This window comes from Tachyglossus aculeatus, chromosome 10, assembly GCF_015852505.1.
Source record: "Tachyglossus aculeatus isolate mTacAcu1 chromosome 10, mTacAcu1.pri, whole genome shotgun sequence".
In the NCBI taxonomy this organism is placed as follows: Eukaryota; Metazoa; Chordata; class Mammalia; order Monotremata; family Tachyglossidae; genus Tachyglossus; species Tachyglossus aculeatus.
Window position 1 is genome coordinate 11,392,678 of NC_052075.1, and position 27,462 is coordinate 11,420,139.

General features: G+C 41.7%; 1 protein-coding gene across 2 annotated transcripts in view; it reads left to right on the plus strand.

Moving 5' to 3' along the window:
- The first annotated feature begins 532 nt into the window (after nt 1–532).
- Nucleotides 533–27,462, plus strand: part of TBC1D19 (TBC1 domain family member 19) — a 71,881-nt gene continuing 44,951 nt past the window's right edge. Inside the window, exons 1-12 of one of the 2 annotated variants that reach the window (XM_038753167.1) lie at nt 533–631; nt 5,810–5,882; nt 6,211–6,256; nt 7,401–7,476; nt 12,640–12,714; nt 16,176–16,239; nt 16,478–16,504; nt 17,113–17,159; nt 19,537–19,647; nt 22,338–22,410; nt 24,376–24,414; nt 25,601–25,713. In XM_038753167.1, coding sequence (XP_038609095.1) covers nt 533–631; nt 5,810–5,882; nt 6,211–6,256; nt 7,401–7,476; nt 12,640–12,714; nt 16,176–16,239; nt 16,478–16,504; nt 17,113–17,159; nt 19,537–19,647; nt 22,338–22,410; nt 24,376–24,414; nt 25,601–25,713 — 843 coding nt within the window. The remainder of the gene's footprint in view (nt 632–5,809; nt 5,883–6,210; nt 6,257–7,400; nt 7,477–12,639; nt 12,715–16,175; nt 16,240–16,477; nt 16,505–17,112; nt 17,160–19,536; nt 19,648–22,337; nt 22,411–24,375; nt 24,415–25,600; nt 25,714–27,462) is intronic. The other variant, XM_038753168.1, reaches the window with a different exon arrangement.

Below are 27,462 nucleotides of genomic sequence, written 5' to 3' on the forward strand. Positions count from 1 at the left end.
CGTCCTTCTTCTCTGTGCCTCAGTCACCTCGTCCGTAAAATGGGGGTGAAGGTTGTGAGCCCCACGTGGGACAACCTGAGCGCCTTCTAACCCCGCCCAGCGCTTAGAACAGTGCTCGGCACCTAGTAAGCGCTTAATAATCCCTTTATCCTTCTTCTTCTGATTATTATTCATGCTGCATTGCCAGCTAGTGGGCGCAGAGCCCTCCCGGGCGACGCTGGAGGCCGGCGGCCAGGCAGCCCAAGCCGGTCACGTGGGCTGGGGGGGGTGGGATTGAGAAGGGGCTGGGGGGCCGAGGGTTTGGGGGTCCGGGGGGGGAACCTTTTGGGCTGCCGAAGGTTCGGGCGGGCTGCGGCCCGGGGGGGCCCAACAACAACAGGCCGTCCGGGCCGCTCCGCTCCGCCGGTTGCCTGGCGACGCGGCCGGGGGTCTGGGCGGAGCGCCGCTCCCGATCCCGCTCCCGATCCCGGCTCCCGGCCTCCCGGCCTCCCGGCTCCCGGCTCCCGATCCCGGCCCCCCGCCCCCCGACAGGATGCTGCAGGAGGAGGCGGGTGTGTCGCTGACCATCGCCCAGCTGGTGCAGAAGCTGACGGGGTCCCGCCTGCAGGCCCAGCTGCAGCGCCAGGCCACGGTCAGGGACGAAACCGCCGGCACCCGCCTCTTCCCCCTCCGCCCCTCCGCCCCGGCCTCTTCCTTCTCCTCCTCTTTCTCTTCCTTCTCCTCCTCTTTCTTCTCCCCGTCCTCATCTTCCTCCTCTTCTTTCTCCTCTTCCCCCCTGCTCCCGCCTCCTCCACCTCTTCCTGATCTTCTTCCTCCTCTTTCCTTTTCTTCTCCTCCTCCTCCCTCCCCCTCCTCCTCTTCCTGATCTTCCTCCTCCTTTCTCCTCTTCCTCCCTCTTCCTCCCTCCCCTTCCTGTTCTTCCTCCTCTTCTTTCTCGCCAACTTGTACTTCCCAAGCGCTTAGTACAGTGCTCTGCACACAGTAAGTGCTCAATAAATACGATTGATTGATTGATTCTTTCTCCTTCTCCCCCTCCTTTCCCTCCTGCTCTTCCTGACCTTCCTCCCCTTCTTTCTCTTCCTCCCTCCTCGTCTTCCTGTTCTTCTTCCTCTTCCTCCTTCGTCCTCCTTCTCCCTACTCCTCCTCCCCCTCCTGATCTTCCTCCTCTTCCTCCCTCCTCCTCTTCCTCCTCCTCTTTCTCTTCCTTCTCCTCCTCCCCCCTCCTCCTCTTCTTAATCTTCCTCCCCTCTTTCTCTTCCTTCTCCCCCTCCTCTTCCTGATCTTCCTCCTCCTCTTTCTCCTCTTCCTCCCTCCCCTCCCCTTCCTGTTCTTCCCCCTCTTCTTTCTCCTCCTCCTCTTTCTCCCTCCCCTCCCCTTCCTGTTCTTCCTCCTCTTCTGCCTCCTCCTCCCCCTCCCCCTTCTCCCCCTCCTGCTCTTCCTGACCTTCCTCCCCTTCTTTCTCTTCCTCCCTCCTCCTCTTCCTGTTCTTCTTCCTCTTCTTTCTCCTCTCTTCTTCCTCTTCTTTCATAGGCCACATCGAGGCCGTGAGGTGACCAGACATTTCCGTGCAGGCCCCTGGTTTGGTCGATCCCCACCTGGGAGCCAGGAAAGCAGGCCAGGGAGAGTTTGGTGGCTTGGTGGCTCCCTCTGCACATAATAATAATAATAATAATGATAATAATAATAATAATAGCATTTATTAAGCGCTTACTACGTGCAAAGCACTGTTCTAAGCACTGGGGAGGTTACAAAGTGATCAGGCTGTCCCACGGGGGGCTCACAGTCTTAATCCCCATTTTACAGATGAGGTAACTGAGGCACAGAGAAGTTAAGTGACTTGCCCAAAGTCACACAGCTGACAATTGGCGGAGCTGGGATTTGAACCCATGACCTCCGACTCCAAAGCCCGGGCTCTTTCCACTGAGCCACACTGCTTCTCTTCCTGGCCCCCTCACTCACACTGCTGCTGCCAGGCCTCACCCCAATCTTGTCACGTGAAGGGGCCCTTTGGCTGTTGCCTATGGTTTGCACTCGTGGAAATACATTGGAAGTGTTTCCCTCGTTGCATTAAGATGTATTTTGACTTTGTCTTGAGGCAGGGACGCGTTTTTGCATCCCACCCATTGGTGTCTAACTCTGTTTAAAAATTCACCGCATTATCTCTAACACGTTATTCTTGTATATTGTCCAGATGCTCTGCTTTTGCCTAAACTTGTTGGGTGGAATAAAAGCTCATGGAGAGGAGAATTGCCATGATGGGTTTGGGAAGACCAATTCTTTTTAGACCGTTAGCGTTTATCCTAGGTTGCCTCTTCTCATAACGTCATTGTATTTTGTAAATGAGAAGAGTGGCCTGTAGGCATCTGAGGTGAAGGGATAAAGGCAACCAGGTCCCTTTAGCCTTCATGTGTGAATTAATGACTATTGAATTAGCTTTTCCTAGGTTATCTGGTACTTCAGGAGCTACATCAGGCTCCTTTTTCCTAGGGTTCTAGTCTACCTTCTTCCTGTGGGGAGCCCCACCTAAGGGGTCTTTTTGCATTTTAAAAATGCAAGTGCATGCATTGAGTCCTGGAGCTAATGCTTATCCCTTGGTGATGCAACTGATTGTCTAAATAATTGAACAATCAATGATATTTAGTGAGTGCTACTATGTGCAGAGCACTGTACTAGGCATCTGGGAGAATACAGTACAACAGAATTAGTAGATACATTCCCTGCCTATAATGAGCTTACAGTCTAGAGGGGAAGACGTGCGTTAGTGTGAATAAATCATTTATAATATATAATTTAAAGATCAGCACATAAGTGCTGTGGGATTGTCTTGCCCCAAGGGGTTTCCCTGGCCTATTGTGCTTAGAACAGTGTTTGGCACATAGTAAGTGCTTAAGTGCCATCATTATTATTATTGTGCATGCAGTCACACACGCTCAAACACTTAAATACCCACATACACACATACCCTTGTATGTGTAGATGTAGATGGGATTTCTTTCTCTCTTTCCCCCCTGGTTTTGGGCTCCTGCTCTTGTGTAAAAGCTCTTTTCTGGTTTTCCCTCTTGTCAGCATTTGCCATAGGTTAGTTTTCTTCCTCATAACCATGCCCTGCCGCAGGTCTGAAAGAGGTGCCCCTCCATTGCCAACCCCAATGCCAGCTCAGTGGGTGATGTCTACTAGGATGTACATTAAGAAAACCTAGTTTTCCAGATAATCAGATGCTGAAATTCATTCCTCCTTTTCTGTGTGAAATTTCTTTTACTCAAAATTCCACCTCCATGAAGAAGCAATGGCAACCTCTAATCCCTCACTATTCATTGAACTGGTATAGGTTGTCATTGGGTTTTTGTTGTGGCTTTACTGTTGGTGCTCAACTCTCCTTTATTACATAAAGCTCATTTAATTGCCCAAGTTTTTACTGTTTTTGGTATGTGTTCTCAGTATATGTCTTTGAACCAGAGCTTTACAAACATCATTTCAGTAAGAACTTCAGAAAGTGAAGAGTGATGGTATTTCGTGGCACAAGGATCAGCTTTACTTTATTCAGATTGTCTTGTAAGCTTTCATGATCTTGGCTCTGAAATATGTCCCCTAATTTTCTATGTGAAACTGAGTTTGTCTTCGGTCAATCGGTGGTGTTTTTTGAGCGCTTACTATGTGCAGAGCACCGTACTAAGCACTTAGGTTATATGAGTTTGCCTTCCTCTGGCTTTTCTCAGAATGAGGGAGCTGGGATAAAGAAAAGAGAGTGAATATGAAGGAGTTAGGAGTTACTACATGTTGTTACCTGTTGAGAGGAGTCTGTAATCAGTAGAGGTTTTTGAGGAGCGGAAGATGTGTATGGAACGTATTAGAAAAATGATCCGGGCAGCAGAGTGAAGTATAGACTGGAGAGGAGAGAGTTTGGAGGCAGGGAGACGATTGAGGAGGCTGATGCGGTAGTTAAACCAGGAAATGACAAGTGCCTGAATCAGAATAGTGGCTTTTTGGATGAAGAGGACGGGGCAAATCCTGGCACTGTTGCAGAGGAAAATCCAACAGGCGTTGGCTGCAGATTGAAAGAAAGAGAGGAGTCAAGAATAATGGCAAGGTTGTGGGCTTCAGAGAGGAGGAGAACGGAGGTGCTGTCAACCATGATGGAAAAGTTAGATGGAGGCGAGGAGTTCAATTTTAGATATGTTAAGCTTGAGGTCCTGGAGGGCCAACCTTATAGAGATGACCTGGAGGCAGGAGGAAACATGAGATTGTTGGCTGTGGATCCAAACAGGTTCGATTTAGGTGTCATCTGCACAGAGCTGGTGGTTGAAGTGTGAGAGTGGATGAGCCCCACAAGGGAGTGGTATAGAGTGGAGAAGGGGACAAACGACGGAGTTTGAGGGAATTCCTTTTAGGGGGTGAAAGATGAAGGAAGAGCCAACAAAAGAGGCTGAGAAGGACCAGCCAGAGAGGTAAGAGGAGACATCAGAGAACTGGGTCAGGATGCAAAATGCTCCCCAGAGGGTCTAAATGTCTTCCCAGTGATCTGAGGTGTTAGGCTGTCAAGGTGGACTTGTTTAAAAGTACTGCATATTGAGTAGGGGGAGTGCTTATTTTATCAGTGATTGGTTCAGAGTGAAGTTAGACTGGCTGGAAGAAGTGGTTTTGAGATAGGAGTGGCCTGGGAGGAGGGAGGTTGATTCATTCAGTCGTATTGACAGAGGTTGATTGACAGATGTTGGAGAGTGTCCCAAGCACAAAGTGTTCCAGGTACGATGGTTTGGGGGCAGAAGTAGGGACTCTCGCTAGCCACATCTTGCCACTGCAGTGTTTGAAATCAAATTGAGCCTAGTTGTGAATTCATTACTCTGTCTGTGGTATCCAGAAAAGACACAGTAAAGTATTTCATCCACAAAGATCTTCGTTATTTCCAACGTGAATTTTATCTCCATTATTCACATTACAGTTTTCCATTTAAGCGAAAGATAGGAAATTAATAAAACAACAAATACTCTAAGAAATCTATCCAGGGCCCTTGTGACCCATAGAAAATTAAAAATGCCCCAAAGTGGGAACTGAGGGTTCCTTAATCTGAATCGGTGTGAGCTCTGATCTCCGAATTATTCTTCATTGACTTGCAAGTCAGCTGAATAAAGGTGTTTCTGAGCTTGGTGCTCTGGTGTCGAAGATAGGCAGTCCCCTTTTGGAGATTGCATTTCTATGCTTTTGATCATTTTCCTTGGTTAATTTTGGAAGGTTAAAAAAAGAGATAGCATTTCATTAGTGAATAAGGGTCTTATGGTGGGGCTCGTCAACTCTTTGTGGGCAGGGAATGTGTCTGCTAAATCTGTTGTATTGTACTCTCCCAAGCACGGTACAGTGCATGTAGTAAGCACTCAATAAATGCCATCGACTGACAGATTTGAAAAAGAAGGCAGTAAGGGAATGAAAAGGTGACTGCCATTAGGTGTCTCCTTTAAGAAGAGGCTGTGTCTTGGCTCTTCGAGGCACAACCCTAACTGTTGTAGTGTAGCGTAGACCGGCAATTTGCTGGAGAGGGAGTATTCACAGATTTTAGATGTCTTTATGGAAAGTTAAAAAAATGGCACTAACGTGGGTATCGTAAGGTGCTTGCACTGCACACTAATCTAAGAGGTAACCAGTAACTAGAGGGAATTACGTATTGGCAGTGTAATTTGTTTTTGGAGCAAGTGTGTTCAAGTAGGAGTGTCCATTCAGAATGTGGTGTTGCCTTATTTTGGATGTGATCTTGAGGTATTTCTACACATAATATAAGAAAGCTTATGTTTGACCTTTGTGTCTTTTTTTGTACCAGGAGAGTCTTCACCTGCCTGAAATTAAACTTGAGTCTCTAAAGGAAGATATTAAGGCATTCTTAAAAGCGTCAGGTTTGTGATTTAAATTGTTTTCAATTCTCTGGGAGTTAGAGGGAGGAGATTATTGTCAGATGCCCTGAGAAGCCAACCAAGCTAAGGCCCACTGGAGAGGGGTGGACGATTCTTTCGTCTTGAGAAAATGTTGTCATTCTAGAGTATCTGTGCTTCTCCGTAAAGGAGATTGTGAGCGAGAAACAAGCCTAGAGAACCAAACTAAAATCATCCCAGATAATCAAAAATTAATCCTCCGATTTTCACCCATTGCCTTTGATGGTGATGCATATTTATCAAAAGCCGTGTGTGTTCTACAAATAGGAGAAACCTGTTTTTATCTTCATAGGTTGGGAGAAGAAACTTCAGAATGCCGTTTACAGTCACCTGAGCGTGTGAGTGTTTTTACCCCCAAGTTTCAGGGGTTGCCGAGGTCTTTTATTTTGCGTGGAGTCTCGCTTTCCATTCTCAACTCCCTCCCAAAGATGTTGGAGGGATGAATGAGAGAAACTAACTATCTGAAAGCACTCTGGAAGCTAAGAGCCTGTGGAAATCCACTGCCCCACTGGTATTCTGCAGTTTGTATTATGTTCAAATTCTGGCCTCTAATGCTAGGTTAAATGGTTTTATTTGATAATTACTGAAAACGCCATTAAAGGGCATCCGACATAAAAGGTTTTAAAGTGCTTTCTTCATAAACTGTTATTAAAAACCACATTCACTTATTAATTGTACTTTCCAAGTGCTTAGTACAGTGCTTTGCACACAGTAAGTGCTCAGTAAATACGATTGAATGAATGAATAAATGAATTCTGTTGTTAAAATATCTAGCATGTAAAGCCCAGGCCATATAAAGCCAAGTTAATGTAAATAGCAAAAGTCTATTGCAGGGTTGTATTTTGAGCCATCGGCTAGTAATTGGGTCTGTATAGGTCAGCATCCTTACAGCAAAAATTAGCTACAAAAAAATAGTTTTGTTGGCTTTATAGAGTGCAAGAATCTTAAATCTTAAAACTTAATCTTAAAGGATTTAGTTTCTTCCCTTGCTATGTGCCTTCTACCAATTTGAATGTGAGTTATATAAATGCGAGTTAAATAAATATAAAAGTGATTTGTTTCATACTTATCTAGTTTCCTAAGAAAGCACTGGGCTTGATTTTGCAATAAAATCATGTATTTCTTGGAAAGTTGGTGGAAGTCATATGGAGTTGTTAGAAAAGATAATATTTAGCATATTTGAATTAAAATATAAACTCTAGCAAGCATAACTTCTGCTGAGGTTTGGGCATGATGAATTAATATTTGAAAATTGTTTATTTAAAAGAAAGCTTTTCATATTTAGCAACATTTGGAGTATGTCAGGAAATCCAGATTCATTTTCCAGTTGAGACTGGTTTTAATAGACGGTTGATCATTTTGTTTCACTTACCATGTGACTTTGGTGATGAGAAAATGCATTCTCAATTTTTCCCTCCAAAAGCTTACAGTGTGTGTGAAGAGAGTAATGTGAACATTTTATTTCCTTTCTGTTTTATCCAGGTTCCCTTCACCTTGCCACCCTGCAGCCCCACCAGAACATCTAAAAGAACCTTTGGCCTACATGAGGAAAGCCCAGGTTGGCAGTATTAATTTGAATTCATTTTCTCTCTATTGGGATACATGGTGCAGCAAGAAGAGAACAGACTTTATCAGTACTTCTATACCCTGGTTAGCTCTCCGTGAAAACAGAGTGCCACTAAATTAGCGCGCTCTGAACGAAGTATGGTTTCCCTTGGAAAATATTGTAAGGAACACTAGTTTATTTCCAAGCTTCAAATAGTTGACCAGAGCAATATAAATATATTAAATAGTGATAACCCCGCTGCAAAAATGCATGCATATATATGTGTGTGTATATATATGTGCTTCTGTGTATATATATATATATAATATATGTGTGTGTGTGTGTGTGTGTGTGTGTGTGTGTGTGTGTAAATATAGTTACATGATCAAATAGCAGTTTAAATCCATACCCGTACTGGATTTTGAATTTGATTTTCTATGTGTACATATCAATCAATCAATCAGTCGTATTTTTTGAGCGCTTACTGTGTGCAGGGCACTGTACTAACCACCTGGAAGATTACAACACAGCAACGTAATAGACACATTCCCTGCCCACAATGAGCTGACAGTCTTGAAGGGGAGGCAGACATTAATATAGATAAATAAATTACGGATATGGGCATAAGTTCTGTGGGGCTGGGGCGGGTGGGCGAATAAAGGGAGCAAATCAGGGTGATGCAAAAAGGATTGGGAAAAGAGGAAATGAGGGCTTAGTCAGGGAAGGCCTCTTGGAGACCTTCAATAAGGCTTTGAAGGTGGGGAGAGTAATTGTCTGTCAGATGTGAAGAGGGAGGGGTTCCAGGCCAGAGGCAGGATGTGGGCAAGAGGTCAGCAGCTAGATAGATGAGATTGAAGTACAGTGAGCAGCTTGGCATTACAGGAATGATGTGTGCGGGCTGGGTTGTAGTAGGCGAGTAGCGAGGTGAGATAGGAGGGGGCAAGGTGATTGAGTGCTTTAAAACCATTGGTAAGGAGTTTCTGTTTGATGTGGAGATGGATGGACAACCACTGGAGGTTCTTGGGGAATGGGGAAACATGGACTAAACATTTTTGTAGAAAAATGATCCTGGCAGCAGAGTGAACTATGGACTGGAGTAGGGAGAGACAGGAGGCAGGGAGGTCAGCAAGGAGGCTGACACAGAAGTCAAGGCGGGATAGGATAAGTGCTTGGATTAAGGTGATAGCAGTTTGGATGGAGAGGAGAGGATGGATTTTACCATGTTTTGAAGGTTGAACCGACAGGATTTAGTGAAGGATTGAATATGTGGGTTGAAGGAGAGAGAGAGGAGTCAAGAATAACACCAAGGTTATGGCCTTGGGAGACAGGAAGGGTGGTGGTGCTTTCTATAGTGATGGGAAAGTCGTGGGGAGGACGGGGTTTGGGTGGGAAGATAAGGAGTTCTGTTCTGGACATGACCTTAAGGTGAAAGGAGGGAAGGGTTAAACATTCACAACTGTCACAGACAGTTATAGTAAACCTTAGAAGAGTGGAAGACTCAGGGCTAGCAGCTTCTGCCAGGTGAGCAGTCAGGGAATGTGACAAAAGTGAAGAAACAAAGGGAAACTTTCCTGCAGTTCTAGCTCTTAACACCTGCAAACATTATCATGAGTTCCTTTTCTATCTTTCATACTTGTTGGCTTTAGATAACTTTTTTCGGACAAAGCCACTCAAAAAGAATTCTTGCTGTAATTACATTTCTCATGTTCAACTTCCTGTTATACGTGGCTTTGGAATTTTACTCATGGAACTGTTTGCAGTCCTTTGAATCAATACTGTAGACCCTTTTGAGTTAATGATTGGAATGAAAAATGAATCTAAGGTGAACTGGTTTCATTTATACAGGAAATAGGTTATAGTGTAAGTAAATGTCTCATATTACATTTTTCAAATATAAGAAGATATGCAGCATTGGCTTTCTTTCGAATCGATGTTTTGAAGTTCTTATTTATTTTACAGATCTTTGGGGTAGAAGCCTTGGTTTCTTCTTCACTGCGTGCTTTGTCATCTTTCAATAAATAATCAACTCTTAGAACTTTTCTTTCTTCTTGACATATAGGGAACTGAACATTTGTTCTGAAATCTGGTTTTGTGCTTTATAGTCGTGTATGTCTTTTGGGAAGCGTCATGGCTTAGTGGATAGAGCATGGGCCTAGGGAGTCACAAGGTCATGTGGGATTCCATCTCCTGGTTTCTGGCTTTCTGTTCCCAATTGCAGGACTTGGGAGTGGCCATTCGTTAGTCCAGGGGCACTTGAGTGACTTTTTTTTTCCTGAGTTTAAAACTGAATCCTCAGGATTCACCCGTGCCCCGTGTAGCACCTTCCCTGCTGTTAGGAGTTCTGCTGCCCTGGTTGATGCCTAATGGGATTCTGACAGGAATAGTTTGACTTCTGTAAGGTGACTGACGCGTCCCCTTCCCCAAGGCAGGAGTGCATGGGAGGGGCCTATGGACGCAAAACCTGAGCATCCTGAGCGAGCACTCAAGACCTCAGAATTCGCTGCAGCCAACCCTGGAGGAAAGGAGCATGAGTCTCAGTTCTTCTTTGCTTGCCCTTTGTTCCTAGTAGTAATAGGACCTCTTTGCCACTTCCATAACCTTTTCTGAGTCTCAGTTCCCTCATCTGTAAAATGGAGGTTCACTTTCTGTTCTCCTTCCTACTTAGGCTGTGAACCTTGGGTGGAAAGAGACTCTGTTCGACCTGATACTTTATCAATCAATCAATCAATCGTATTTATTGAGTGCTTACTGTGTGCAGAGCACTGTACTAAGTGCTTGGGAAGTACAAGTTGGCAACATATAGAGACAGTCCCTACCCAACAGTGGGCTCACAGTCTAAAAGTATATATACTGTAAGCTCATGGTGAGCAAGGAACTTGTCTGCCAACTCTGTTGTAGTATACACTCCCAAGTCCTGAGGGCAGTGCCCTGCATTGAAACAGTGAGCACTCAAAAAGTAGGATCGATTGATTGGTTCGCACTGAAAAAGTAGGATTGATTGATTGATTGGTTCAAGTGGTTCAAAATAATTGAATATTGAATAATTGAATATTGGTTCAAAATAATTTATTTATTTATTTTACTTGTACATATCTATTCTATTTATTTTATTTTGTTAGTATGTTTGGTTTTGTTCTCTGTCTCCCGCTTTTAGACTGTGAGCCCACTGTTGGGTAGGGACTGTCTCTATATGTTGCCAACTTGTACTTCCCAAGCACTTAGTACAGTGCTCTGCACACAGTAAGCGCTCAATAAATACGATTGATTGATTGATTGGTTCAAGTGGGTGTACTCTCCTGAAGGATGAGATCTAGCAGATTCTGAGAACATTCCAACTTTACCATTCAGTGCTCTTGACCTGCCTTTCCTTAGGGTTTTAACTGTTCCCTCCCTCTAGACTACAAGCTCTTTGTGGGCAGGGAACATTTCTACCAATTATGTTGTATTGTATTCTCCCAAGTGCTTATAGTCCAGTGCTGTGCGCATAATAAGCTTTCAATAAATATCATTGATAATGATGATGATAATGAGTCTTTATTAGCCTTTTGCTTCCCTCCCTCCTCTGGCTCTTTCTCATATTTGCCAGAATCAATAGGGAGAGCAGGATGCTGACATGGAAGCTCGTTGCACAGCCCACGTGGGCCTAATATTTTCTCTGAGCCAGAAAAACTATTAACGAATCATTAATGCTTTCGGCTGCCCATGACATTTGATGGATTGATATTTTTTTGTGGACAAAAAGTATTTGTTTTGGAACGGAATGGATTGTTACACTTTCTCAGGAACTTATAGAAGACTGATCTAGAAGTTGTCTTCATAGCTCTGTGGTTTGAGCAGATTTTACCCTGGAGGAGAACAAAGCTAAAACTAAATATATCCAGATTTGTTATGTACTTCTTTGTCTGTTGCACTTGTAACTTTGTGTTTACTTATGAGTATCCCCCTTTTATCAAGAGGAAGGCCATTTTTGTTAATGGTTGAAGTAAACAGAAAATTGTGAACACATAACTGAGCCACAAGTCATTCAGTTCTATTTATAGCGAAATATATTGCAAACGCTCAGGGTGAGGATTTGCTTCATAGTTGGTGTTTTTTCATATTTTAGTAACTTTGATAGTTTCTGTTTTGTGGTAGGTAATGTAATCAGTACCTTTTGATTCCATTTGTGTTTAAAGATCATTTCAGGCAAGTAGGATCAGAAAGAGATTCAGGAGATTCCAGGTCAATCAATATCTTTTGATTCAGGAATCACTTGTGAATCTCAGTGAAGCGCTTTGAATTTAGTGAAGGGACAAAGATTGCTAGGTAGTGTTTGAGGAAATGATGTAGTCCTTGAAATAAATGGTGGGTATAAAACTCTAAGGATACACCACCAGAAGGAATGCAGATGGAGGTGGGGTGTTCTGGGAGAGATGTATCCACGGAGTCTCTGTGGGTCGGAGATGACTCGACAACATAAGACAAATGTGAATGAGATTCAGGTTTCAGGTTCTTAGCAAGGTCCAGGCTGTAAAGTTCCATTTAATCTTCTAAAAATAGCTATCAATTTTTTGTTCCCATTTTTTATTCTGATTAGTTGCTCTGAAGAATTTATGTAGTGCTCATGAAGCTGCAATTCTGTCATAATATTTACTAAATAAAGAAAAAACTAAATAGGTTTTAGCTGTTTTATGTACATAACATTTTATAACCACACTTTCTCCTTCCTTAGAATTCTGGGATGGATTTTGGTTATTGGTTTTATTGCTTTTAATCTGGTTTGACCGAACCTCATCTAAGGATACGAAGTCTTATTCACAAATTGGTATGTTTTAATTAGATCATAGCTAGCCCCTTAGAAGCATTTGGCATAAATATATGGTGCGGCATGAATAATAAAATCAGAGCGTAACTATCTCTGATTCAATAATTTCACTTTTCAGTAAATTAGATTCTCCAAACATCAGACATTTCCAAAATGCCTTGAAGTTTAATTTTATTTTCTTTCTGCCAGAACTGTAATTCAATTGATCATTTACTAATATACCTCCCTGTAAAATCAAGGGACCCAAACTTTCCATGTTAAAAAGGTACAGTTTTGCTGTTGCTTTGGTAAATATCTCTCATGGTGTTGTTCTCTGTGTTTTCGGGTGCAACTATAAGACAAAGCTTTAAAACGTTTTATGTGTGTTCTAGGCAAGTTGGGAGAAAAGAATTCTGAAGAGCCTGAACAGCATGTGTACTGAACTAAGTATCCCACTAGCCCAGAAGGTACGAAGACCATTTCCCTGTTCCCACTAACGCAAATATTGCAGTAATGAAAGGTGATGGTGAATTAGGGCAAATTCCAGTTTCCCCATGCTGCTTTACCAATATATCAGCCTCTCGAGTGGAATCTCTTCAGTGGATCATCTGTGAAGATCTCGTTTGACTCCTCTGATGAGTTCTTGTTAAAGATGCCAGTAGGGGTTTTGAAGCTTTCCTGTGGAGAACTATTCTCCTCAGTTAATCACTGATATTTATTGAGCCCTTACTGTGTGTGGAGCACTGTTCTAAGTTCTTCTCCTTTATTCAGAGGTTATTCAGAGGTTTTCTGTGTATAAATGACCCGAGCATTTGCTCTCTTTTTCCTGCTGATGGCAAGGCGGTTTGGGGCTGGGGCGGAGAGGCAAAGGAAGAAAAATCTCAAACCCATCTATTGGGTCCCATTTAGCAGGTGCAGTAAAAGGGCTTTTCGAGGTGGGTGAGGAGGGAGAAAGGATGTTGGAGACATGTGAGGCAGAAACTTTCAGCTAAAATACCATGTTTCAGTGATCTGTTTATTTCCACTGCCCACGCTTTCCATATCCCCTATTAATAGAGTTAGAGAATACAGAGTTAAGCATGAGGGAAATAAAGCACGTAGCATGGAACTCGAGCTAAATTCCTCCACCACTGACATGGGCAAGCCCAGGGGGGGCTGGATTTCCACACTATTGAGTTTAGTGTAACTGAGTTTGGCAAATAGAGTGTCTGTATTTGGCCAATTGTGTGGTTTATTTTGATACTCAAAAGCACAGATATGAATCTTACATGTTACTTCCTATTGAGCTATTTGTGCATGATTCAAACAATTTTCAAAGTGCTGCATTTTCCTATGTTTGTAAAGCACTTGAGATTTTTAGATAAAAAGATGTTTCTTAGCAACAAAAATGCAAAACAATGCCATCTTCCTTCTATCTTTAGTCTTTTGAAAAGCTTATCCTAATTGTGTGTCCTAATCCCAAATGCCTTAGCTGAAGAGTACCTTTTCATTTCTTTAGCTATTCATTCGTAGAGACGTTAGATACCAAAAATGCGTTTTCCCATGAATTTATTATAAACAATAATAATAATGGTATTTGTTAAGCGCTTACTATGTGCCAAGCAAAACCCAACACTGTAGAAGTACTGTAAGAAATCGTAATGTTTTAAGAGGCTTTGTGTTCTGAAGATCTAATTTATATTTTATTTCCATGAAGTTTTTTATCAGTGATTATGAAGGGCCAAATACTTTAATCAACCTTGACTTTTCATGTGTGAGGTAACCAGGTCCATTAGGTTAAAACTCACTATCCAGAGATCATCTAGAAGAGGGCAGTTAATGGGTGATTCAACATAACGATTCCTGGGCTAATGTCTTTTGTTCTTATCTGCTGAGGATTTGTAAGGATTTGCAGTTTTGCTAATTTACCCTAGTACTCCCTACTGAAGCCAGAGGTGGGAATAGAAGGCCTTAAGGGCAGGGAAGCCTTGTTTTCTTTATAACTCATCTCCTTTCTGTTAGAGTTAGTGATAGTTAAGCATCTGTTGTCTCTTGTCTTCCCATTGGGGATGTTAGTAGCATAGCAGGTGCTGAATAGGCACTCTGGGGAAAAGAAAATTGCCCCAGAGAGAAATAGAGAGGGACTTCTCTCAGTGTCTGGAGAAGTTCCAGTTCTCTACCAGTCTTGACTGTGGGAGGGAGAGTCAAAAAGAGGCATTTCCATTCCTAGCTTGGGCAGTGGCTAACAAGTGGAAGGCAATCTGGTACAACTCAAAACTCACCTGTACTGGGCAGCAGCGGTATGGGAGAGAGTCGAGGGTGGAGACTAAAGCTTACTGTACGAAAGGAGGAAATGGTAAACCACTTCCGTATTTTTACGAAGAAAACTCTATGGATACACTACCAGGAGGATTGCAGATGGAGGTGGGGTGTTCTGGGAGAGATGTGTCCATGGCATCGCTATGGGTCGGAGACGACTCGACGGCATAAGACAAGACCTTAGAAGAAGGTGGTTCAGATAACCATTCTCACTAACTCTACGTTTCTCCTACATACAGAATGATCATTTTTGACCTTGTCTTTTCACATGAGTGGTTCTTAAAATAAATAAGGCACACCCTATTCATTTTAAGAAGCACACAACAAGTATGCTATGCCCTCATCATTTTATCAAGGTTTCACCTGTAGAGTTTTCTTTTCAGGGTTTCAGAACGCATTACATTGCAAAGAAAATCATTTGAGAAAGAAGGCCCGTGAATGATTTTCCTCAGTTTTTTCAGCTGTGACAACTGAGGCTTAGAGTTCTTAAGGCCTTTTATTTCTCATAACGTCTAGAGAAATATAATGCATTTTTATATAGGTTCTCTCTTCTGAAGACTTAAAAACATGCCTCACAAATCATTTCATTTACAATTTCAACATTCTGGCCAACTTTTCCATCCCTGATCTGCATATGAGAGTTTTGTCATTTGCTTTGGGTCACTTAGTCAAGGGGAATCTATGACCCTCTAGTGCCCAAGAGCTGCAGGGTTCATAGGAAACATTAAATAACAGATTTGTTTCTCTGTAACGATCCCCACAGATCTTTCCCCTAAATGATTATCTACTCCATTCCCAGAAAGCCCACTTCCAGGGGTCTAAATTCAAAGCCAAGACAAAGAGGCACATTTCTGACTTCCATCCATGATTCTTTCCCCTAATCAATGCTGCTTTTTATAAAAGAAACTCAATGAACTCCCAAGACAAAGTAGTTAGTCTGTCATTCCAATGTGTTAAAACAAGAATTTAAAATAGATCATTATTATTTGCAACCTGGGAACTCGGGCATCCTATGAACGTGAATAATGGGAACAGTGTTCTTCGAGGCAATGGCTCAAAATGAAAAACTTGGTCAATTCTTCTCATTACTTTTAGAAAATATACTGGTAAATGACCAAAAGTTAATTACTTCTTAGCTAAAGTGAAGAGACAATACAAAGGGAGGCTAACCAGGTAATATATATTAGAAATTACTGTAGCCAGATGCTTATTCCTAGTATACAAAAATAAGTTCCGATCATATTATTAATATTATTAGATATAATCTTATAAGCAAAATATGTCTCAAATGGCCAGTTTGGGGGGGCAAGGCAGTTCTACTAAGACTAGTAGAACCTCCATTTCTTTGTGTAATGGGTTAAGAAATCAAAACTAAATAAGTGAATTGCATAGGTAAATGCAAATATTGAATAACTATAATCTGGGGTAAGAAAATTAGCTCTTAAGATAAAGAATTAATCAAGCACTTAGTACAGTGCTCTGCACACAGTAAGAGCTCAATAAATATGATTGAATGAATAAATGAAAGCTCTCTGTATTAGACCTGAGTTAATCTGTAATATGTACTGATTTTCTGAAAAGATTGATTCATTTTCATCATACTACTGAAAAGATCACTTGTGTTTTGTAGAGACCAGTTGCAGAGCAGAAAGAGCTTCTTAGTAAATGGAATGAAATGGGGACAGATGAACCAGGTATTTCAAAATTAATTTTTCCTAAGGGTAAAATTTTTACTTTTACAAAAAAAGTGGGTTTGGAGGGAATTTGTCACTCAGAGGGTCAAAATAAAGTATATGAGCTATTTGTCAGCAAACAATGTTATTTTTCAACATCTCTAGTCTTTTTACTGAATATTCACTATGTTTTTGCTCATTTTTTTTCTGATTTTTAGAAATCACATTTATGGTGGTCTACTTTCCTATTTATTTCTAGGCTATTTAACTGCAGGTGCTAATGCAGGTGTGTGGTAATTAAGACTAGGAACTTGGATGGTAGTTATAGTTTGGGCTTCTTGATTAACTCCTGGCTGAGACTGAGTAAATCACTTAACCTTTCTTACATTGGAATCCTCACTTCCCTGCTATACAAAATGACATTAAATGAGCACAGTAGGCTCCTAGAGTTTCTTTGATTTAAAATGGGGCAGAGATTAAATGGGATGGCTTCCAGGCAGTTTAAGACTTTCATAACAGGTTGAATAAAATCACCTGTATAAATTTGGAAATTTCTGAAAATGATTTTGCATGTCTTGGGGACTGTTCATATACTTGTAACGTGCTAGATGTTTTTCAGACCACATGAAAGGTGTGATCTTTTTATTTTTAACTGGATCATTTAGTGCAAAAGTAGATAGCTTCCTATGAAGTTAGAGGTAATAAATGTTGACAGTATTTTGCAAAGTGAAGAAAGATCCTGGTTCAGGTTGGGATTCTGTCATTCGCAGGCACTACAGCAAGGGGTAGATCAGATTTATATGAATGGAAAATCCCAAGGTTGAGTATTACTAGTATTCCATTGAATGACAATTTATTGAATAAAGTTTCATTCGTTGTTCTTGTTCATTTTAGATTTAAGCCATTTTAGACCCGTTTATGCTCCTAAAGATTTTCTTGAGGTAAGCACTTATGAATTGACAGAAAGCAATAAATAAATGGAGGGAGGAGGGGGCATTTGTGAGAAAATGAACCGTAAATGCCTTTCCTGTAAAAAAAGGGAGGAAGTGATATGCCTTAAAAATCCGGTAAACCTGTTTATTGAAAGAAGAAGAAAGAAGTCTGAGGCCTGAGACTCGTTAGTGCATTCAAATAGGGGTAGATTAGGTAAGGCTGAAATAATATATAGTAAATTATGTCAACATCTCCTTTGCTGGTCATATTATCTGCCCAATTCTAATATCAAAAATGTTCATTGCTTCATATCAGGACATTTTCATGTTTTTACCATTTCGTAAAAGTCACTAAGAATACAGGCCCAGTCCAGTTTTTACATTTATTGCCTTATGAAATTAGATTGATTTTTAAAAAATTCTTAAAATACTGTGTTGGCTAAAATCTAAATTGGAGGAATTATAGAAAGGTGGAGTACATTTAAGGAAGGAGGTGGAAACCATTGGTTTCAGTGAGATTTTTGGATTATGTACAGATTACATTTATCTACACTATTCATGGCCTTTATTAGCTGACATACACCTGAGGCATTAATTCTTTATATGTACATGATTAAATTATATTTGAAAGCTGACCATCAAAACTTCTCACAATGTACATGATAATTAATGTATGTGAAACTAACTGGTGAAGTAGAAATTTAATTAAATGCCTGTGGATAGGCGCATTTGGAGAATTGCATTTCAACTTCTCCCTGGGTGAATAGGTCTTTTTGCCTTTGAAAGTATGAATGATATGAAGCCAAGAGTGCAGCATTCTAATTTGCTGATATGAAAGTAATTACCTCTGCACACAAACAGGAGTATGTTCACCTGATTATTCCAAAACATAAGTTCCAGGAGTTGAAATCTTACTGGATTCCATTAATTGGATTAAAAGGGGTGTATTGTCATGCAGACGTTATGTTCTTTCTGGAATTAGGGGTCATCTGAACTAAGTTTCTCCTGCAGTCTGATCTATGCCCTAAATCTTAACCTTTTTAAAATCCCTTCAATTGAGATTGTTTGACCTCCATTAGTAGTCTAGTCCAGTACTTATTTGGCCTTAGAGATCAAGTAATCCTCCTCTTTCCCTGCCATTTAAACCTATTTCTTAACTTTCATTCACTCATTGTCATATTTATTAAGCACTTACTGTGTGAGAATCACTTTACTAAGAGCTTGGAAAAGTATAATACAACAATAAATAATAATAATAATAATAATAATAACAATTATGGTATTTGTTAAGCCCTTTATTTGTGCCAAGCATTGTTCTAAGCACTGGGGTAGATACAAAGCAATTGGGTTGGACACAGTCCAATAAGCAATGACATTCCCTGCCCACAATGAGATCACAGTCTAGAGTGGGGGAGAGAGACATCAATACAAATAAATAAAAGGACAGATATATACATAAGTGCCGTGGGACTGGGAGCACGGGGAAGAGCAAAGGGAGCAAGTCAGGGTGACGTAGAAGGGAGTGGGAGATGAAGAAAAGTGGGGCTTAGTTTGGGAAGGACTCTTGAAGGAGATTCGCCTTCAGTAACCTTTAGGGGAGAGTAATTGTAATTGTCTGGCGAATTTGAGGAGGGAGGGCATTTAGGCCAGAGGCAGGACATGGGCCAGGGAAATGCTCTTTCACACATATTTTTAGGAAAAAAATCTCCTTGTTCTTTAGATTATAGGGATTTAGATTAAATGAAATCACTTAAAATCATTAACAATGCAGTTTGTATTGATGTCAGAAAGAATGCTCGAGGTTCATTTAACAATAGCAACATTGATTTCAGAGTTAATAGTTTTAGGATTTTAGGAAAAGACCTCAGATATTTCTGAGCTACATGGGGTGCTTTCCAGACTATTTCTATTTTAGGGAACATTTGAGAGTGTGAGGAGTGTTTTTCATGCTAACCTACTCACTGTTAAGTGTCTTGTTGCCAATCTCTTGTTCACTTTGAAACTCCCCCACCTCCTTCATGTCCACCAGACTGCTGCTCTTATCTTCCAAGCATTTTTAAATTCACATCTCCTCCAGGAGAGCCTCCCTGATTTATTTCTAATCTTCTCAATTTATATCTCCCAGCTGCCACTTCAGCCCTTCCCTGTCACCTAAGAACAAAGTCCTTAGAACTTCTAACACTTATGTACATGTCTTACATACTCTATTCCTTTTATCTGTACTGTATTTTCTTATCTGCTTCCCCCAAACTAGATTTCAGTATTAGTGATATTTTGGTTCACCTAAAATGATTTTCATCTTGGGAGTTTGAGGTCATGAATCTATTATTGCAAGTTTGAGCTGAAGACAAATAGTAACCAGTTCTGTTCATTTTTGTATTCCAAGGTACTAATGAATCTACGCAACCCAAATTATGAAAATGGTGATCAGCCTAGTTTCAGAACTCATTTGGGTTTAATCCAAGTGCCACTAAAAGTCAAAGACATCCCTGAATTGGTAAGTATAGTCAATTAAAATCACAAAAAACAATGGAGAAAAAGCTCCATGCTTTAGGTATCTGAAGCCATTTCTAGCATATCTGTAGTATAGTAATAGATGTTGGGATTCATTAAGGACACCACTTTGAAAATATAGGACCACAAAATAATTTCAAGAACAGGAATCTGTGCTTTTTGGTTGTCTTTATTTTTGAAACAGGCTGTGCACAGAATTTCATATGGGATGTGTCCACTGAAGGACCTTAGTGCTACCTGCACACTGGCAGTCATTGGATATCCCAGAATTCCAGCCGTCCCATCCCAAAGTTCATCCCAAACTTGTTTTGATGCCTGTCTGCCCCGGCTCTAGACTGTAAGCCTGTTGTGGGCAGGGATTGTCTCTATTGATTTATTGTACTTTCCAAACTCCTAGTACGTTGCTATGCACACAGTAAGCGCTCAATAAGTATGATTGAATGAATGAATGAGTGAAAGTTCCCATCATTATTGATCCCTGCTGTGTTCCATGTTGCGGGTAGCTTGGGGTGGGGGCCCATCTGGAGGTGGGGCACTTTGGCTACATTAAAAAACCATCATTGACCGAAAAGAAAGGGGATAGGAGTATCATTCCAAGGGAACATCAGTACCATTGATTGATTGATCGAAATGACAGCTTAACATTACTTTCTTGGAGTGATCTGGTTAGTAGCTGAGGTGATTCCCAGTTGATATTCTTCCTACTGTGCTACACTGTGCCCCTTTAAAAAGATTAAACAAACAAAACACCTCCCAAAAGTGGATTCACACAAATAAGTGTCTGTACATAGTTCTTCTTAAGGAGGGAACTGCTGAATTAGTTAAAATAATTTATAGGAAAAACAGAGATCGATTAGACAATTGGAAAATAGGTGTAAAAACTAGATAATGGTATTTGCAAAGCAGTTTGTGTCAGCACTGTTCTAAGCACTGTGGTAGATACAAGTTAATGAGGTTGTAAACAGTACCTGTCCCGCATAGGGCTCACAGTCTTAATCCCCATTTTACAGATGAGGTCACTGAGGCACCTCATCTGTAAAGAGCGAGAAGTTAAGTGACTTGCCCAAGGTCACGCAGCAGACAAGTGGTAGAGCTGGGATTAGAACCCAGGTCCCTCTGACTCCCAGGACTGTCCTCTATCCTCTAGGCTATGCTACTTCCGATGATAAGTAGTGCGGACAGGAGGAGCCCCTGAGAAATGTGAGTAGTTGCCAGTTGAATGGATGGGTTTGCTGATTTTCTAGAGAAAAGGGAATGAATGGACTAGCCACTTCTATTATTCAAACTTGGACAACAGGAAGATTAAGAAAATTGAAACAGTTCAAAGATGATAAAGTATGATCATAGCAGTAGCATCAATTATGCTAATTTGAATTTTAATGCAATAGGCCAATATTGAGAGAAGCATATCTAAAGCATCTTTGGGAAGAAAGTTTTATGATCAGCAGGCTTCATGGGTTTATGATGAAAAACCCTGCCAGCCGACTCATTTGCTTTTCCGTCAGGAATTGGAGATGGCTAGAGGAAGTCAGTGAGTAGATGCCATGTATCTTGATTTTAGAAAGCATTTTATAAACTCATTTTTACTTGAACAATCTATTTAAGTAGTATTGGATAAGAGCAGTGTTTAGTTGATTTAAAACAGGCTGAAAGGGAACAGATAAAAGGTAATGATAAATGTTGGTCTTTGCAGTTGGAGAGGAATTGTCTAGGGGAGTTCCTTAGAAATTAATAGTATGCTTCCTTTACTTAATTATGTTCACTAAGTTCTTTGCCCTTGCAAGAGGACAATAGAAGAGAATTTTGGATGACACCTGTGAGAAAGGTAACAAATACTAATGGAACAAAAGAGTCCGAATATCCATTGACTCCTCCCCTCTCCTGGCCTCTTTGTCCCTTTCTTTGTTCCATTTGCTCCCCTGCTCCCTCTCTACAGAGACAAAACAAGCTCACTGCCCCCCGACCTCCCCCCAAAACAGAAAAAGAAGTCTTATTAAATTTATTAGTCTTCCCCGACTAAACCCTCATTTCCTCTTCCCCCACTCCATTCTGCATCATCCTTGCACTTGGATTTGCATCCTTTACTTACCCTGCCCTCAGCCCCACAACACTTATGTTCATATCTATAATTTATTTATTTAGATTGTCTGTGTCCCCCTCTAAGCTGCAAGCTTACACATATCACATGAAGAAAAGAGCCTGACCAGCCTGATTGTAAGCTCCGTCTGAGCAGGGAATATATCTACCAAGTCTGTTGTGCTGTACTCTCCCAAGTGCTTAGTACAGTGCTTTGCAAACAATAAATACTCAGTTGAAAGGAGAGAGTGAAGGAGGTGAGAAGAAAGTACGGAATGGAAGAAGAAAAGAGAGAAAATGATTAGGAGCAAAAGGAAAGGGGGAAAAAGATCTCGAATTGAAAGGGACCATGAACAGCAGATATACTGTGGTATCTTCATAATTATTAAATAGCAAATAGAATTCCCACTGCCATCTTTCACCTCTCTACAATTCTTGGTAGTACAACAGCCCATTACTGTCCAATTTTCATCTTTTTTGTTGTCAGAAATAGCGTGATGTTTGCATTGTGAAAGAGTTTTTGGTGTGCCACAAAGATGGTCAGGTTCTTTTCTTCACATATGTAAGCCTTAGGTTTCTCTTGTTTATGTTTTCCAGAAAGAGTTCTTCATTGAGCTAGGTTTGAATACTGGACAGCTGGGCATTGATGATTCAACACAAGTGCCTCCTGGTTAGTGAGTAATATTCACTTGTCACCTGGCCTGGGCAAGTCCCAACTGGCGGGGCTGCTGCCAGAGATGGCCATTGCAGTCTCTCATTTAATTTATTCATGTTAAAAGGAATGATGCCTTGTTGACTTGCTCCCCCTGGGACCTTGCAGGTTCTGAGATTGTCAGCCTTGCAGATTGTTTTTCAGTAGTTATTGGGCCTGTGAAATTTCTCTTGGTAAAAACCTCCATTGGCCTTGTCCTTTCCTAGCCACCAGTTTCCTCCTTCTGCTTCCCACATCATCATCATCATCATCAATCGTATTTATTGAGCGCTTACTACGTGCAGAGCACTGTACTAAGCACTTGGGAAGTACAAATTGGCAACACATCCAGGGTTAGCCTAGCCCCTTTGCCCAAGAGCTCTGAGGCAGCTCTCATTGCCCAACCTAGAGTGGAGGATTAAGGATACCTTCTTCACTGGGACCCAGCTGTGGGGCATGTCCCTCGGGCAAAGGGATTTCTGTACTTCATGTGTTTGCCTGCAGCCATTAACCAGCTTTGGGGAGAAACCTAATTAAGATCATTAATTTTACAATCAAGGATTTCTTTTTCTACAGTACTTAGGTTAAAAGCATCACCTTCAGGTAACATTTATCTGGCATAATAATTAGCCTCAGGAAATTTGCTTCATTTGGTAGGAGAAGGGGTTTGTGATGCATTCCACCCTCCCCCTCACCTAGCCCGAAGCTGACTTGGTGACTTCATTTAAAGCAGCGTGGCTCAGTGGAAAGAGCGCAGGCTTTGGAGTCAGAGGTCATGGGTTCAAACCCCGGCTCCGCCAATTGTCAGCTGTGTGACTTTGGGCAAGTCACTTAACTTCTCTGTGCCTCAGTCACCTCATCTGTAAAATGGGGATTAAGATTGTGAGCCCCCTGAGGGACAACCTGATCACCTTGTAACCTCCCCAGCGCTTAGAACAGTGCATTGCACGTATTAAGCGCTTAATAAATGCCATTATTATTTAAAAGGTTTTAAAATCAACAAAGTGAATAATAATGTCCTCAGCGTGTTGCTCTTTTTCTGCAAAGCCTAAAGTGCTGTTCTCCCGTTACCTCATTAATCCTTGCTTTTGTCCTGAAATGTGACTGGTGTTTTGCCGCTGCTTATAGATGGGGATGCTGAGGTAAAGAGGAGCTAAAAGGCGCGTGGGAGTTTTTGCAGTGTCAGAAACGCTACGGGCTGCGGTCTGGGCAGTAGTTAGGATGTGTCCTGGGCAGTAGTTAGGATGTGTCACGAGGTTCCCAGCCAAAGGGACGAGTAGTCCAAAAGAAGCAGCTGCGGTTTGGGAACACAATGGGAATCTGTGAAATTCCCGTCTTTGCCCCACTCAGAATTTACCCGATGAGCTCCATAGCCACTTCTCCTTGAGTTTTCTCAGTTTCCCATCCACCTCCCAGCAGCCCTGTGTGTCTGTCCTCCAGTCTTCCAGGGATTTGAGATTAGTATCATCGGGTCTAACTCTTGCTTGCAGGTGGGAAAGGGCCCCCAGCCTTGCGGGGGTGCCAAGGATTTCCCTGGAAATCCTTTGGGGTGGGACCTCCTGCACTGTCCTTCCCCAAGGTGGGCTCCCACTCTCTCATGATGGCACGTGACAGCCACTCTGTGATGGCACTGGTTTCCTGGGGGCCGCCGTTCCCCACCCTCCTTTTGGGGGGCTCGGAGACACCCGTACCATCTCCTCACCCATCTGAGGTGTCTAGAACTGCCCTGGTGAGGCGGTTAAGCCCTCGGGACCGGTCAGAGGAGGCCCCACAAAGCCAAGGCGGGATGGCTATTGAGGCTGGGGTCAGTAAATGAAACTCCAACACTGCTTAAAAAACCCAGCTATCGACAGCAACTTTAAAACCTTGGGAGTGAACGGGAAGAACGGTCTTGCCCCACCTCTCTTCATTATGGCTTTTTTTCTCCTGCTTTATCATTTGTAGAACTTTTTGAAAACGAGCATGTACGTGTTGGGCAGAAAGGTAAGCCTGTGATCACATTTATCACCAGTCTGGAAGAATTACGTTGCCTTGACTAGATATCTGATTTCAGTTCTGTCACCAAATAACCTAAGCGTAAGGAGCAGTTAACACTATGTAACACTGTGGAGAATATGGAAATTTTGATAAAGACAAAAGACCCTGATATTTTCGCTCTACCAATAGGTGCCAGCTGAAGAACTCCACAGGTGGCTCACTAAAAAGGAAATAGCAAGCACAGACACATATCCTTATATTGATAGCTTAGCCCATGCTATGTTTGAATTTTATTTTAGAATCAAAGAAGCCTGTTCTCTATTTGATGCATAAACACAGCTCTCATTAGTGTTAATGGGAATTATGTGCATGCATCTAAGGAGAATATAACCACAATATCTGTGATTATTCACAGTTTTAAGACTTAGAAGCTAGTTCAACACTTAATGCCTTTAAGACATCCTTTTTCCCAGTTTTAAGATGGCTTTTCCTGATCAATCAATCAATCGTATTTATTGAGCGCCTACTGTGTGGGGAGCTCTGGTACTAAACGCATGGGAGAGTACCACACAACAGTATAACAGATACATTCCCTGTCCACAATGATTGGAATGAAGCCTTCTTTGCCTTTAATATGTGGCTTGTGGATGACAATCCGAAGGTGAAAAAGGGTCCTTTATAGCGCTCAATAATAATGATAATGATAATAGTTGTGGTATTTGTAAAGTGCTTACTATGTGCCAGGCATTATACTAAGCGCTGGGGTAGATTCCAGCAAATCAGGTTGAGCACAGTCCCACGCAGGGCATACAGTCTTAATCCCCGTTTTACAGATGAGGTAATTGAGGCACAGAGAAGTGAAGTGACTCGCCCGAGGTCACACACAAGCCAAGTGGCAGAGCCGTGATTAGAACCCAGGTCCTTCTGACTCTTAGACCCATGCTCTACCCACTGGGCCGCACTGCTCCGTCTACCATTTAACCCCTGGTAGTAAAATACAGTATTAAGGGAATTGATTTTCACCCAGTGAGTTATTTAACTCATTAAGGACCAAGGAATTGCCCCATCCCTTTTTGTTAGTTGGACATCTGAAGCCAAGTATTCACATCACCTCTGGCCATGTTTCTTGTTTTTCAAAATCATCACTGTCATTCTGAAATTAATTTACCAGTGCTCTCTCTATCTTGGACAGTTTTAACAGAACAAGATAGTGCTGCCGCTCAACAGTATATCCGGCAAGGAAGCCCTACAGCACTAAGAGCGGAGTTGTGGGCCCTCATTTTAAATGTTTCCAGTCAACCCGAGGTAAGAAGAAAAACTCATTTCCGGCCTAAATTAGAAATCTGAGCTGCTAACCAAATTCCCCAAGCAGTGTCTGGTCCCAGAACAGCGTTAACCTCTTCTTTCTTCTGATCCCTATGGGGGTATTACAGATTTAAGAATAGATGTTGTATGTTTCCCACAAAAGTCTTTTCAAGTTCATTCATTGCATAGTGTGAGAAGTGAGCACGGAGAGGGGCAGTATTTGGAAATGTTGAACTTGGGCACAGAGTCTGGTATTTTGAATTGGTGGCTATAATAATAAATATTGTTATATTGTACTCTCTCAAGCGTTTAGTACGGTGCTGTGCACACAGTAAGTGTCCAATAAGTATGATTGATTGACAGGGTGGGCATCCCCGACAGAAAGAGTGCAGTGGGCTGGGTCTCTACAAAGTACCATCACCCAGGTTACAGAGAAGAGAGCCAGAGTGAATCTCCTTCTCCTTGAGGTGGGAGCGCTTGGAATGCTCATTATACAGCTCCCTGGTGTTTCCCACAACTGCTCAAAACCCTCAGGGAATTCCTCGGGCCACTCTCTTATTCACTTCTCTCCCTTGCTGTTCCTTCAGTGGAATATTTCAAGTCTCCGAGGACCTCTGTATGTACCATACAAGGGGACTCCACTTCAGAAAACAATCTAAGAGTTGGTTGATGAGAAATAGTAAATCCGGCCGTTTAAAACTCATAATAATGACTAGCTTGGAAAGGGTGAGGTGGTCACGAGAAGTCAGTGGGAGCTTTTTCAGGGCCATTGGAAAAAAGAATAAATGTATTGAGCAAAGGAGAAGTGACATTTTCTTAGATATCGCCAAGACCTAGTCATTTTATTTTATGTAAATTAAACACAATTTTGGGCTTTTTAGGAAAGCGTGATGCAGTGAGTGGTTTTTCCACCATAACGATTCTAGATAAAGCCAAGAGAAGCCAATTGTGAACCTGAGCAAGTGACTAACTAAGAGGCAATTTCAGAATCATTAACACATTTACCCAGGGATACTGCTAAATAGAGATGTGCCATATTGGGGAGAATACAATTAATGATTTGGCATTTAAATGTCAATGGTAGCCAAATATGCTCTGTTGGAAGTTGTAGCAACCCAAGTGTGTATTGAAAAGGTGAAGAAACATAATGAGTTGTCTCCTTCTCCAAATACGCCTTTGATCTTAGAAAAGAAGGATGCTGTAAACTTATGAAAAGGAAATATGTGGGCTTCCTTTTAAGAACTTCTGATAGTACTGCCAATATTTTTCCTCAGACTTTAGGGCCTGCTGACACTTTGTTCCAAATCTGCTCACTGCAACAGAATGGGCACTTATCCCTTTTTTAAACATTGCTTGTGTAAACATTGAAAGCCAGGCTGAACCCTGACAACCTTTTGCAAAGACTTTTTCTGAGGAGGGAGAATCTTATGCATGGTTGCCAAGGAAAATCCCAATCCCAATCTCTCCTAAACATTTTTAACTCTTCAGTGGGCACCACAATCAGATTGACTCCCTTATTGAACTTGTGGAATGCTTCTGTATAACTTTGAACCGTGACATGACTTATTTTGGAGCTGTGTCTTAAGACCCAGTGCACAGTGATTAAGTATGTAATTATCAGATCACTATGTCTCAAGTTGCATGGTTTATTTAAAGCACAATTAGCCCTTCACCCCATTACCACATCTATGAGGGCTGTGTGTATTTTTTTTTTTGAGAGGGTTATTGCAATGGAAACAATTGTTTTTG